General features: G+C 44.1%; 1 protein-coding gene across 1 annotated transcript; it reads left to right on the forward strand.

Moving 5' to 3' along the window:
* Positions 1-9,908: 9,908 nt before the first annotated feature.
* On the forward strand, positions 9,909-13,967 carry dkk3a (dickkopf WNT signaling pathway inhibitor 3a). Its single transcript, XM_062471181.1, has 8 exons — positions 9,909-10,007; positions 10,163-10,448; positions 10,732-10,875; positions 11,011-11,067; positions 12,065-12,157; positions 12,599-12,743; positions 12,959-13,115; positions 13,264-13,967. The coding sequence occupies exons 2-8, from the start codon at positions 10,221-10,223 to the stop codon at positions 13,349-13,351; spliced, it is 912 nt and encodes a 303-aa protein (XP_062327165.1). The 5' UTR covers positions 9,909-10,007; positions 10,163-10,220; the 3' UTR covers positions 13,352-13,967.
* Positions 13,968-14,926: the final 959 nt, after the last annotated feature.

Consider the following 14,926-nt stretch of genomic DNA (forward strand, 5'->3'; position numbering starts at 1 on the left):
ATTCAAGATCGTAAAATAGTACAGTGCATTTCAAGATGTGTTGTAGTCATTCGTATTCTGTAGACTGACTGACATTTCTCAAGTAGATCATTGAACTAGTAAATGACAAGCAGAATTCTAAAAAGGAAATTCAAACAAAGTACTACATTTAATTATGTGCAAAGCCAGACAGAGAGAGACAAGAGACACTTAGTAGGTCAGACAGGTCTAGCCATGCCTGTTTACACTTCCGTGACACAGCACTAGTGCTGGCTGTGGACATACTGCCAAGTAGGCAGAAAAGAAGTGTTGGTCTTGTGGTTTTTGCTCTCTGGTTGAAAACTAGACAGAGGCATTTGAAAGAAAAAATATAGAACCAGGACACCTCTTCCTCCAGTAGACACTCCCCAAAATTGTGTCTTTTTAGTCGACACCCCTTAGAATATCAAAGGCCTTTTCTTTCATAAGACAATATTGACAGTTTTCAAAGGCCAGGAGGGCTTTAAGAGATGAGAACAACCCCTTGAGGACAACTGCATTCCAGGATTGTCTTGTTATCCCTTCAACTGGCCACCCTCTTTTCTCAGTGAGAGCTTTACCCCACATGTTAACATATGCTGGCATACTGTTCATGTGAAAGTTAAATAAATCTGGAACCACCCTCACGCACCCCTGTATCACGAAATGGAACTCGCACAAGAAAAACACCCTCATCTTTGCTCTGCTCAAACCACCAATCAAACATTTGAACATCAAGCCAAGGAATCTGCACCGAAGCACGGCATCAAAGCAGAACATGGAAAAAGTCCCCTTATACTCGCGTGCGCTTTTTGGGTGGAGACCCTGGTTTCTGGGAGGTTTGGAAACGGCCGCCCTTTGATATTCTAATCACCCATAGAGAGCAGAGGGAGGAGAGAGGCCTGGGCTTGGGCCCCAGTGCAGGAAAGGGGGAGAGGCAACACGGGAGAGACCACTGACCCTGCAGGACAGTTTACCCTTCACTCATCGGGGGAAGGTACCAGCTCTGCATGCTGCCTTAGGGAATTTCAACATGTGACACATCTTCCCAGAATCCATAGGGTAACAGGTGGTAGTGGAGATGTAATGCAGTTCATTCAGAATTGGGGAAAAAAACTTTGGAACTTGAAATGCCTAGGATGATATCTCCTTTGGAATCACAACAGTTGTTAGTAAAGGCTACTGGAGACACATTCTACACACTTAACCCCCACCCCATTTCAAATCAAAGAAATGGACCACTAGATCTATTTTTAGCTGTGTTTCACATCCTGTTTTGCCGCTACCAGTGCTGTAGATTTTTTTCAGGGCTGTACGGTGAGTGTTGTGACCCTGTTAGATTATAATATCCCTTTTGATGACAAAGGAGTGTGGTCGGTACTGCCCTCAGAGCTGGGACAGACACCCTGGTGGCCCCAGCCCTGCTCCTGTCCCAGTGTTAGATAAGCCCTGGAGGCCTCTGGCTGGAGACAGCCACCCAATGAGCCTTCTGCATTCCAGCACCACACGCCTGACATAGCACTGAACCGCTCCATCAGCACGACACAACCAGAGGCAACGCCCGGCCAACCAGTTAGCCAATGGCATGCTAATGGTGCAGGGCCAACTCCATAGTTCTTTATCTGAGACTCATTCCTGATGTGAATGTTCCTGAGAGCTGAGAGAGGGCTGGTGAGAGGCTCGAGGGGGTGTGGGGGAGAGGTGGCGTCGTCAGCCAAGGGTAGATGGAGGAAGAGCCTGTGTTAAAGGCTGGGAGGTGGCTTCCTTTTCACCTTAGGAGGTGTGGTACTATACATATCTGATCACAACAATGGTGGAAAAACGACCAACTGGTGTGAAAAGATTGCTCTATGGAATTGTGCACTTTTGTTTTGTAATGTTGAGCTATTAGAGATTGACAATTACAGTCATTCCAGGCTATGTTGTATGAATTTAGTCAATTCAAAAGTGCCTCCATTGCACCATTACAAACCACTACTTGGTTAACCACTAACAAGTAGCTTCATTGCCAAGACAACGTTTTCAGGATGCGTTTCTAATACATGTTTATCCCAAAACCAGACAAAGAAATTACAAGCTTCCATCCACCCTTCCAACTATCACTTCTGCTTGGAAATGTCAAATTTCAAGTTTTAAAAGACTGTTAAAGACTATATTACAAAACCATGGGTTTGCTTTCCAAGGTCGACAAAAGAGTAGTTGTTGGAAAAAATAGCTACTGGAACCATCTGCTGTAGGAGTCGGTGTGTTAATTAAAAGGCATCAGGGACACGGTGTCTTTCAGCCAGCACAGCACAAAGGAACACACAGAGTACTGACAATACAGAATCAGACTACAGAGCAGATGGAATCCTGTGACTTCATCTTTATCTGACAGAATGGAAAACCTAATACAGTATCGTTGGCAACAGCACGTGTGTAAAAATATGCACACATGCATGCCCACACACAGAAGAGAAACACTATCCCAAGACAATCCTTTAGGCATGTTTTATATGTAAAGAAGACTGTATAATACTCTTTGCAATACAGGTTTAGAACGTCAATATTTCTATTTAAAGGGTTAATGTCCATCACTGACTGTTTGATCAAAATGTCCTATTATTGACTTACTAAGACTTATTTAACTTTTCTCAAACAGTGTCTATTCATGTCCTGTGGAGTGCAGTTGGAAATATAAATATGAAATATCCCTGTTCCACTATATAAAGTGAATACTCTCTCCTCAAGTGTCTTATCTAAGGAAAGAACATCCCTCAGTGAACTGTGTTTTCTTTGGAAAACTCATACGTCACAAAAGCAGCGAGCTGGATGCTATGTTGACAAACCGCTGAGGAAGGTTGTTCTGATCCAGCATGAGTGAGCGTAGTGTTTAGGATTGCACACACTATCAGTCTCCTACAGATGAGGAATGCCAGGGATGTGAAATATGTACCTGCTATAGCTGGCCTGCTGGGGCATAACATCAAAAGGGAGGCAGAGACACAACACAAACACGCTCACAGGCAAGAAGGCCTACCCACACAAAAACACACACATAAAATGAAGCGTACCCATAACTCCTTCTTTTCCGCCAGGCAGATATTCAACCAAACAGGTAGAATATATCTCTTAATCTCCTTAAAGTCATTTTGTTTTCCAGATGAGTTTCAGTAAAGTACTATAACAATCGTTACAATCAAGCGGTTGAATTTTCATTCCACATGTTCCTTCATGTTACTCCTGAGCTCCAAATGTAGCTCTGTGTTCCATGTGTGTATGGTGTGTCTCACACACCTCCACTTGATCTAATGACAGCAAACCTGGCAACACAGGTTCGTGGGCTATAAATAAAGGTAGTAAATAATGCCCTACACGTCGGCTATACATACCACAACCTTTTGGGCGTATAGCCCTGCTCTCAGTGCGCTTATGACTGCATCACTGGCCTCCAGCAACACCGCTGAACTAGTGGAACGCAAACTGATGATGTGATGTCCAGTGGTTGTTATTGCAGCGCACACAGTCTGCAGCAATCAGTAAGCACAGGGCAGCTAATGACACGAGGGAGAGCTGGGAGTTCCAAGTTCTGCAGCCACAGTAATTACAGACTGAACCAAAGAAAACCAGGAAGGAACTCTTCGGAAGCCTCATAAGCCAGACTCACGCCTCAGAGCTGCACAACAGTCTGACTAAAAACATTACAATGTAGCTCTGCATCCACCCCAGCCAGGGACTCTGGCCTAGCTCTGCCCTCAGAGAGGGCTTCTGCAGTGCTTCCACCAAAGGTCTGTCAAATCTGGAAGCTTCTTCAGACTCCGGTGCCAAAACAAAAGGAGTGCTCACTTGGACTAAAACACTATGTTATCTGGCCGGCCCTAGTGAATGTCAGTCATATAGAGAGGAGAAAATCGTTAATTCACACACACAGAAGCCAGTGATGGAGAGTAGGAGCAGCTGTGAGCCGTCTGCAGGCTGGTCTGACCCAGCCAGTGTGTTAACCACATGTCCTCTTTGGAGGGAGAGAGATTTATCTGGACACACTTCAGACACACACAGCGTGCTAAACAACGGCTGCCCAGCATTTTGAAGCTTGACATATGCAATCTCCATTGGTCAAATATTTTGACCTTATCCAGCAGCACATTCTTTTGTTCATGCGCGAAAATAAATGAGTAAATATCTGACAGACTGAGTGAACTACTGCCTGTCAATACTGTAGATAATGTTCTGAGAACACCCAGAATTTCTAAAACCAAACAATACTTTTAAGGCTGACAGCAGTAGCAGTCAGAGTGGACCAATATCCTATGAAAAGAAAAAATAGAATCAACAGACAAACAGACCATTAGCAATACAGCCGTCCAAAGTTAGCCTGTAACTTAGAGGAAACTGCTCATTTGATACTGGCTTTCACTCCGACATTCAGTCAGACTGACAGTTGGTCAGAAATACTGCACAGACAGTTCTCAGAGACCCTGCATGTTCCCCATCCACTGCCCCTGGGGGTTTAGTCTACATCCTGGGGTGTATCACCACAGCGACAGGGCAGGAATAGTGTGGAGCCAGCAAGGCAGCACTCACAAGAAGCCATGCTCAGAATAGACAGGTGTCATGTTCCAGAGGAAAACAGCACATGACCATGACCACGGCCTGCCATGGTTATGATAAGACTTCTTCTGCAACACCAACATCCACTGTGTATGATGGACTACAAGGTCAGGAATAAGTGCTCCAAAAAGAACATCTCCATCACCCCCTTGACGTGCCAACGCAATCCATAGCTGCATTTCAAAGTGACACGATCACTGAGGTGTAGTCATGAATCACTCTGCTGAGAACGGTCGTGTTTACAGGTTGATCTGCAGAGAAACACAGAGGGCTCCATCTTGCACCCAGCGCAATTTGTACGACGACGCATGCATCATTCCTATTTTGCACCCAACCCAGAGCGGACTTTTCCCTCCACAGACGCAGGTCGGTAAATTAGGGAATGAACTTGCGCGCCCGGGGGCGGTTCAGCGAAAAGAGGAGGTGTTCCGGCGCAAACGTTCCCTGGTTCTATTTTGCAGTTTCAGAAAACAATTCCGCCACAGACCAGGAAAAACGTAGTCTAAAGTCAGTGGCGCGTTATTCACATGCTATAAGAGCGCATGGTTGGCCATAACGTAGCGTGTGCATAACGCACATACACGTTGATTCTCTCATATATTAAATATTACCACACAAGGGAAATCATGAATATGTGAAAAAAGGCATAAATGTAGCTTACACATTTACCCAAATTATTCAGGCTTATTGCAGTAATGACGGATCAAACATGTTTGACCAATAGTGGCAAGATACATAGATATATAAGGACACCTGACAAAGTGCTGTCCATCAGAACCTGGAAACAAAATTCTGAAGACTGCGAAATCACCGTTACCATGCGGGCGCCTGGCAAATCCGCCATTGTAATAGCAATTCGCCATGGAACAAGCGCGCCTGATTATAAAGGGAATGTGAGATGACGCTCTGATTGGTTTATTGCACGTTACACCCAAACCACACCTATGAGTAATGTAGCTACCTCAGACCAATAGCAACAGCGCCCGAGCTCCGCCCACAAAGTTACTTGCATTTTGCGTTTGATACTCAGATCGTTAAAATAGGGCACAGAGTCTACCAAGACACGCATACCAAGACACGCATACCAGACATACGTTTATATGCTATGAGTACAGTCTCCACCTACACGTGACAGATCTCTGATGCGCTCCCAAGAGCCTCCGATTTAACTCCACCTGCTGTGTGTGTGTCTGTTTTCCTGTCCAGATCAAAGCCACAGAGCTGGCACTGTGGAACTCCATCTTAAAACGTTAAAGAGGCCAGACTCAACTCCTTTTTAAGTCCCCTTAATGACCACTCTGGTTCCGTCGCCATAGGGATCTGGTCAATGTGGAGGCGAGGAGGAAACCCTGCTGAAGATCAGGGAGAGCTCCCTATGAGAGGATCAACCAATCCAAATCCTGCATATGGAACCCCTGACCTCTGACTTCCTCTTCCTGTCCTGGTGCTGAGGCTGATGCCTGGAAACATGCGGTCACTTCCACAGTGTGGGTCTAGGACGGAAACAAGCTGCCGAGAGGAAGGAGAAAGTTTACAGGCCTCCTCTGGGAATACTGTGAGAAGCCTGGTCAACAGGCCTTCAACCAGTCAGGGGCTGGTTGGAACACACAACTCCCTCTGTATTTCTACCGTATCTTCTGCCTGAGAGAGTCTGAAAGGTTTAGTTGACTGCTGTTTGTGTTTACAACAGCACAGTGAGGAGTAACTGGAACACAGCTTTAAGCTTTAATGGTATGGTTCATGTAGAATTGGTTATAAAATTAGCTAGCATCCAGAGCATGTGCTTGGGGTCTGTTTACATCTGTAACCTCAGTGTTTAAATCTAGCCTCGTTCCAACCGCAAATTACAAACCAAAAGCATAGAGCTGGTGGCAGTCGATTTTAAGGAAACTGCTAGGGCATCAGCTCAGCATTGGCTTGTTGCTGACCAATGCTGAGCTTTGGAATTCCTCACCTACAGCACCCTCAAGATTCTTTGGCAGGGAACGGACTTCAATTTCAATTTTCCATATAGGCGTGCTGTATGTCAAAGCTGAATAAATCAGTATGGGTTAGATCTTCACACCTGCTTTCATGGCCGGGTTCTCTGTGAAGTTCACAGAGGTATGTCGTAAACTTTCAGAGTGTACATTTCTACATTGTGACCTAGGTCTGCATACAGTATGTAGCCACACCATGATCTCTCCATAAGACTGGACTCGGAAAGAACAAACTGTAACTTGCAGTGAAATTGTGCAATCAGAAAAGACCGGTGTGCCAGAATGATATGAGAGTGCTAAGCTAGAGCTGCGATCTGTTTGTACCTGCATCTGTGGTGGACTTTGAAGCAAGAGGCTGACACTAGGACTAGCAAAGCAATGTTATACATATGCACTACAGTACGCCTAGGCAGTTTACTTTGCCCTGAATTCTTTTCGAAGCACATACAAGGACAAACTAAATGGAACATTCCATAGGAAATTCCAACGAGACAAGAGAAATAATGGGATTTCAGTCAAATGTTTAGGAATGCACTGTTTGTTGGATTTTTAACTGTCTTAAATCTGGCTGAACAATCGTGTCTGTGGGTTGAAGTAGCTCCGGACGTAAAAAGAATCTTTTCAGAAGTCTCTCCATACTTAGCATTTCAGTGAATTCATGAGTAATAAAGCAGGACTCGCTGAATGGGGAAGAGTGTGTTGTGTTTCTAACAGCTACAGGATGCACAGGATATGATTGCTCATACAAGAGGGGGTGGAATATTACACGGTGTGTGCGAGTGCAGCAGCCTGCTCTGACTGTTCCTTAACCAATCACACATCTCCTTCCGTTATAGGCAACACAAACTGGGGAGATACAAAGACTACTTGGAAGAACATCACATGTCTAAAACCAAGATTAAACCAATAAAAACATTAAAACATGCTTGATCCTCTTTGCTAATTACATTTACATTTAGTCATTTAGCAGACGCTCTTATCCAGAGCGACTTACAGTAAGTACAGGGACATTCCCCCGAGGCAAGTAGGGTGAAGTGCCTTGCCCAAGGACACAACGTCATTTGGCACAGCCGGGAATCGAACTGGCAACCTTCAGATTACTAGCCCGATTGCTAATACTCCACCGAATGGATTACTGATCTAAAACTGACAGACCTGTCGCCCTCTACCCTTTGAGTAGCAATGTTTCCCCCCTTAGACCAACCACCAGGGTCTGGCAGAATGTCTTGCATGCTGAAAGTCCTTGTTTACTGCAAGTTCAAACCCAGGATAGTGACCCAGCCTACGCAATAGTCACAATTCTGAAGAAAAAGGAACACTCAGAAGGAGTGTCTCTCTCAGAAGACCCATTCATCAGTCCCACTTCTCTCCCTCCTCAAAACATCCATCTAGCTGGAACAGAAGCGTTACACATGTCATTTGTGACCACCGCATCTCTGTGCTTGACCTCTGTTTTTGTTTGTTTTTCACACCCACATGCCATGCTGACCTGAACTCTGCGTCTCTGGTGCCCCAAATACTTTCTTTGTATATGTTTTACTCCAGCAGAAGCTCAACTAGTGTGGTTGATTTGTACTTGGCACAGACACATAAGTTCAGAACAACTCAACTCAGCGCAGCTTTCTGTCTCCGAAATGACAAGATGAGAGCCGTTAGCTGTACTCTCTATGAGGAAGGGGGGTGTAGCCTTCAGAAAGATCAGGACCACCCCGGGAATGACAGAAAGCAACAATTACTGTGACATGTTGTCTGGTTTATTACAGATTTTCTTCGGATAGAAATGATTCAATAGCTGTCGATTGGAAATGGAGTGAAACTAGCTCAAATTCAATCAGTGTCACCAAAAGTAGACTACTTTTCTCGAAAAATAAAACTTTATTTTAAACTGTTTCATTTTTGTTGAATAGTGCTCAATGAAGTGCAACAGAAACACAAACAGTGACCACATAAAATCACTGCAATGGATTTCAGTGTACATTTTATCACCATCCATCCTTTCAGCCCTATTTAATTTACAGTGCACTTTAGAACACAAACAAGTCTGTATCTCATAGTTCTGAGACATCTTATCAAAGGCATTCAAAGCTGAATTATAGTGAAACAGACACATTCATCAGTACTTTAACAAGAGTGCTGGTTGCGCAAACACACAGAGGCTATCTTATCACAGCATGAAGACACAAACCAGATGTTCACTGCTCAGAAACAAAATTCACTAAATGCCCTCATTGAATAGTATTGACATTAAAATATATTTAAAGGGTTCAAAGTTTATAAAACGTTTCAACTGACAGCAGACGAACAACCACGCAAGCTATTTATTTAAACAAGTACCTATGCTATAGACTGAAACCCTGTTGGAACCCGACGACTGAATTGTAATATTGTATGAATAATTTCCTGTTTTAAATGACACTAATTAAAATGAGACTTACTTACGTTGGTAAAATTAATTTCAGTTGTCCAATAAAGCGTTAGATCAGCGACGAATGTACATAGCCTTTTCTGAGCACAAACAGAAGTTTTTAATTGTCTTGTAAGTGTCAGTGCGACTCGGTCCTTCAGCCTACTCAGTAAGGCTGTAAGGCATGTGTACTGACTCCTACATGTGCATTACTACCCCTTTCTGACTTGGGGGCGGTGCTGAAGATCTTACAGTAAATGAATAGTGAGTTTGGATAGTGAGAAGTTTTTCAACTGATCGTTTAAGTCCTCATTAAAACTAAATTGGCACATCCCACAACTACTTTGGGTAACCAAAAGTACAAAAATGAGGATCATTGAGAGATTTACAAAGCACGCCATGTGTGGAGTCCAGTATTGAAGGTGATGACATGCCCTGTTAATCATCACCGAGACACACCTCTCTAATCCCTACAGGTCTTTCTATGACAGACCCAAGAATGAAAGGGGGGGGGGGGGTTGTTTATTAAAAATATATATATTTAATGGTTTTCACAAATGAGAAAGAAAATGCACACTGATATTAAACACTTATTCAAATATTCAAAAGTTTTAGCCAATGCACCTATCGATTAAAAATACATTATTCAATTTGAATACCTACATGATTTATCGGCATTGTTTTGGTGTTCCTCGATTTATAGGCTATTTGTCAAAGTACCGCTTAATTAAGTGAGAATTGAACGGTAATGAGGCCATCTAGTGGTAGGACTGAGAAAACAAAACCGAGCATACAACTTCTTGCATGATTGGTTGTCCGTATTATTTTCAATCTCACTTTCTTTCATTAAGAAAAGATAATAATGTGTAAAACATGATGTAGGTGTACGGTAGCCTACTACACTGTAGATAATCTCAGGGCAAGTTATTGCTTTACCAGCTGGACATACAGCCCACTTCGGCGCAGTGTGCCATCCTTCATGCAGCATCCACCCATTCACATTTAGCTGCCCGCCGTCTCGGTTTGTCTCTATACAGGTCTGCTCATCAAGTCCATTTGAAACGAGAAGGCATAGGCACATACGAAATTGCTAAGATATACCATAACTGTAGACTTGAAAACTCCTTTGTGGCTTTAAGTCTATCTGTCGCTGACTGATTTGTAAACCTATTTCCCCTCTGTCACCAAACAGGGGCCCAGCATCACACCGAGTGCGCAGCAGAGGCGACGTCCCGGGGATCCATTCATTCATGCGGATGCCTTGTCAAATTGAAAGGACGATGTTGGGTTTCGCTCTGCTGACCCTGAGTCTAACGGCGCCTATTCATGGCATCCTCCCTGAAATTGTGAATTCAGAAATCAATCAGATAATCGAGGACAATGTGGCTCAAGGACACGCTACATTAAACGACATGTTCGTGGAGGTTGAGCAGCTGATGGAAGACACGCAGCAGAAACTGGAGGACGCCGTGCACCAGGTACAGTCAACATAGCATTCGGTACATTATTTGCTGTCCTATGCCAGCTTCTGATGTACACACATTACTGTATAGTTAGCTGTACAACGGCAACATCGTGGTGACATATTTCCAGATAATAGCACTATAGCCTACGAAAAAACAAAATCCTACTTTAATTTGTATCCGAAAAAAACCACAATCGGATAAATGGAATGACTTTGCACAACAGAGGTGATTTATCAACGTACTGATCTTCTGGCCCTGACTCATAAAATTGTACTTCCCAAACCTATTTCTGCAGATGGACAATGAGAGTGCCAGATCAAGCTTGCACCCAAGTAACCTTCCCTCTCACTCCAACAATGATAGCAGTTCTGCTGGAAGTAGTTCTGCAGAGAGTGCTGCGAGAAATCGGTCCATCCAAACTACAGAGACAGTGGACAAGGTCAGATTACTCAAACACATTCATGCTGTGTTTATGATTTGGCATTATTCGTGATGCAAAGATAATTGACATAGAGCAAATACCTTAGCCTACTTGTGAAAGTGACCAAGACAATACCCGTCCTTCCAAATATAGGACCAGGAAAACAGAACCACCCTCCAGTCAAGTGAAGAGCAAAACAACATCAACCATGTGAGTGAGGTTTCTAACTGACTCTAACTGACTTATAAAGTAGAAATGCAAGGGCCATAATGTGTCTGCTATCATACTTCATTGTGTGAAATAATACAAGTAACACATTTTCAGTGCAGAATAAAGCTTAATGAACTGGCCTGTACTTTCTTGGGCTACTCAGTGTGGTTGTTCAAGTGTCACGTTTGAGATGACGGTATCTCTATCAAAGTCTATCCACGGAGCATTCTTACACACTGTGCGAGAGATGGACTTAGGTTACTTCTGGACGTAGTGATATGATATGTGCAGGATGGGAGCTGGTGGATAAGCTGCCTTAGAGGCTGTGTCCTGGCTATTAATAATGCATGGCTGAGAGGCAAGACAAGCTGAAAGCATGAAGTCGATGACTGCATGAGTGCGACTTGGATCCAAACATTTATGCATTTTAGCAGACGCTTTTATCCAAAGCGACTTCCAAGAGAGAGCAGCATCTTAATTCCTTTGTTCGAGTAACAACAGCATATCTCAAGTAGTGTGTTAGTCTTCCAGGGGGAACACTGCAACTGTCGTATCGGTCCCAAATACATTTTTATGGTAATATCAGCTTCTAAGGTTGTGTTGAAATAACACAGGGTTAGTCGAGTGTGCTATTCCTTCACCTCTCCCTCCATTTATGTTATATTGTAGGAACAAGAGAGGAAATTAGATGTTTACTTAAGGTCTGGGGGACAAGAGTCTCTTTGTCCCAGCTACAGAAGCAGCCCTTTTCTATTTAGGTCACATCAGGTACATATTAATATCATAGAGTTCAAGTAACCATGTACCACTTCTGAAAAATTGGAATTTCACTGGAATGCATTTCAAATGTAGTGAGAGATTGTACAGCACTGCAATACTTCTAGACACCACCTCAGCCTCCAAAGACAGAATTATTCTGAAATGTCATCGTCATCATATGATTTGTACTGGCCTGAATGAAGGAAGGTAAGTGTGACTCTACTCGTCTCTCTCACAGGAGTGTATCATTGATGATGACTGTCAGAAGGGCAGATACTGCCTCTATGAGACTCACCAGTCTAAGTGTCTACCCTGCAAGGCCCTGGATGTGGTAGGTCTATTACTTGGTTATTAACAGGATGCATTAGTCCACCACTGTCTGTGTCGTTGAGCTCATCTAATGAACTGTATACTAACGCCATTCCGCTCAGGGAACATCTTTTTGGATATCACCCCAGACCTTTCTAGTTCTAAACACACACACACTCATACACACACACCCAGCCGGCTGAGTTAAATGTGATGATGATGCAACCGTTTCTGCGTCGATGCTGCATTGCAGTGTGGCCACAAGTGTGGCTGCGATGTGCAGTATTGTGTTGCCTCTCTCACCCGTACACACATTTAGATATGGGCCATTTTCAAGCTACAAAGCTGTCAAGACTTTAGGAAATGGACTCCGTGATTGTATTCCTGCACAGTGTGCAGTGCAGGGTATACACGTGGCTCTTCTGACATCCCAGTATTCCATGGTGGTTGTGCTGTCTTCCAGCCCTGCACCAAGGACGAGGAGTGCTGTGCAGGGCAGCTGTGTGTGTGGGGTCAGTGCAGCCAGAACAACACCAAGGGAGAGGCAGGCAGTATTTGCCAACACCAGAGTGACTGCAGCCCCGATCTCTGCTGTGCTTTTCATAAAGGTATGAGCCACACACACACACACAGTACAGAAAGTAATTACCCATCTGTTGAATTATGCCCCTGGGAGTCATTCAAATTTGAATTAACATCACCCATAATTCAGTCTTTTTTGCATGGTTGTGACTAAGGAGAGCAGCGTGAAACTGCAAAGACTTTCCTACTATTCCTCTGAGCTCTGTCCCTCACACCTGTCCCTCTCCTGGTTGGGCCTTAGCCCTGCTCTTCCCTGTGTGCCTGGCCAAACCCATTGAGCGAGAGCGCTGTTATGCCTCCTCCAACCACTTGATGGAGCTACTGTCCTGGGACATGGAAGGAGAGGGGCCCAGGGAGCACTGCCCCTGCTCTGGGGACCTCCAGTGCCAGCCCCTTGGGTGAGTCCACTGTCGTCACACCGACACAAGTTAGATTTAAAACTATTTAAATTCAGTTTTACTGTGATTATATATATTATATTTCCACAAAATGTGCTATTTTACACTATTATCCTCACATAAAACGGGTCTTTTTTCCCCTTGACAGGCGAGGTTCCATGTGTCTTAAAGGCCAGAACTCGAGTGAAGAGGACCTAACGGACACCCTTTATTCAGAGATTGACTACATAGTCTAGGATTTACCAAGCGGCTCCGTTCCAAATGGCTTGTAGACAATCAGACGGCAGGCTCTCCAGCAGCTGTCTCGTATGCTGGGGCCTCCCTGCTCCAAACGCCTCGGCAGTAACATCTACTTGCAGAAAACCTGGAGAATTGCTTATCTAGTGCCTTGCAAAGGGTAGCGTATCCATTCTGCTAGACGTTAACCAAATTGTTGAGTAGCATGTAACACTTTGGTTGTACCTGAGTGATGACTGAGTTTAGTTGCTTTATCAAATGCATTTAGACACTTCTTGGATTCCACAGTACAATGGTTGGAATGAGTCTTTTGCCCCCTGAACCCTTGCAGGTGACTTGTCTTTCCCTAAACTGCTTCTCATTGATAGTTATTGATATCAGGCCAATAATATAATCCTTCTGCATTTGACCAGAGAATCCATGCAATCCACTGCAAGCAATGGCTAATCCTCCTGGTTATATTGCTGATGTGATGGTGTAACCCAATACGACATGAAAAGTTGAATGTGAAAAACTCCAGACGTGGTCAATGTGAAAAGCTCATCAGGGACACTTGTTACCATATTCATGCAGCTTTCACAGCCTTTGCAATAAAATATTAATAAAGGACACTCACTAACCCTCTAAACACTCATTCATCTTCCACATCTTCATGAGAATGACAGAATAACGCTGTTGTGAAAAAGAAAAAGCGTTTTAATGATTTTTCTAAAATCCTCTATGTTCACACACACACACACACGATTTAAACCTCAAACAATGAAACAAAAAGAAATGATTTTTTTTTTTATTCGTGAATTGGCATTTCTACTGTGAAGAGCTTGTGTCGGTATCCGAGGCTCCCAGGAGCAGTGTTGGGCCTGGCCTCGACTGTGCAGCCAGGAAGCTCAGGTCGCTCCGGGAGGATTTGCACCACTCTACCAGCCTCTAGTGTCCCTGTAGGAGAAGCAGCAGGCAGCGCTACAACAAGCACTCTCTCCCAAACACCACAGAGGGCTCCCCCCCACCCCTACTGCCCCTCAACCCATACAGCATGTGTACAGCCTCCAGACACAACGCACGCTCATCCACATGGATGGCGCAGGAAAACAAAATCAGCAACCCGGAAAGAAACAAGTTCTAAATTAAGGTTAAATACAGACAATGACAAAATTAAAACGTGTGCCAGAGTTTGCTCAAGAGACTTAAGAAAGAAATAAGTCTGGGGCAAAACCAAAATAATAATTTACAATGAACACAACCAAGCTCTTTCTTAACACGGGTTACAAGGTGGTTGCTTCTAGTTCCTAGTGGCAGGAGGACTAACAGCTAATGTACCAGTGAATCTGGAGCGGCAAAGCAGAGCTCCTATAAAGCAAAGGGACAGAGCAGCAGTAGGAGGAGCTACCACGAGCACACGCACCGCGGCATTCTGGGGGAAAAGAGCAGTAACACCCACTGACTGACTCATCAAATCAATGCAACACTTTTCTTCTTCAATCAAGAGATGAAACGGTCCGTGAGCGGATTTTTGATTTAGCGAAGACGACAGTGCCACTGCCGCCTGAATCACCAGAAGACCGACATTAAGGAGG

The sequence above is a fragment of the Osmerus eperlanus genome, chromosome 10, assembly GCF_963692335.1.
Source record: "Osmerus eperlanus chromosome 10, fOsmEpe2.1, whole genome shotgun sequence".
NCBI lineage: Eukaryota > Metazoa > Chordata > Actinopteri > Osmeriformes > Osmeridae > Osmerus > Osmerus eperlanus.

Bases quoted from the DNA above. Each gene is read 5' to 3' on its own strand.
- dkk3a (XM_062471181.1), top strand. From the start codon at position 10,221: ATGCGGATGCCTTGTCAAATTGAAAGGACGATGTTGGGTTTCGCTCTG. The intron at 10,876-11,010 runs GTCAGATTACTC...TTCCAAATATAG, and splicing joins CTACAGAGACAGTGGACAAG to GACCAGGAAAACAGAACCAC. The intron at 13,116-13,263 runs GTGAGTCCACTG...TCCCCTTGACAG, and splicing joins CTCCAGTGCCAGCCCCTTGG to GCGAGGTTCCATGTGTCTTA.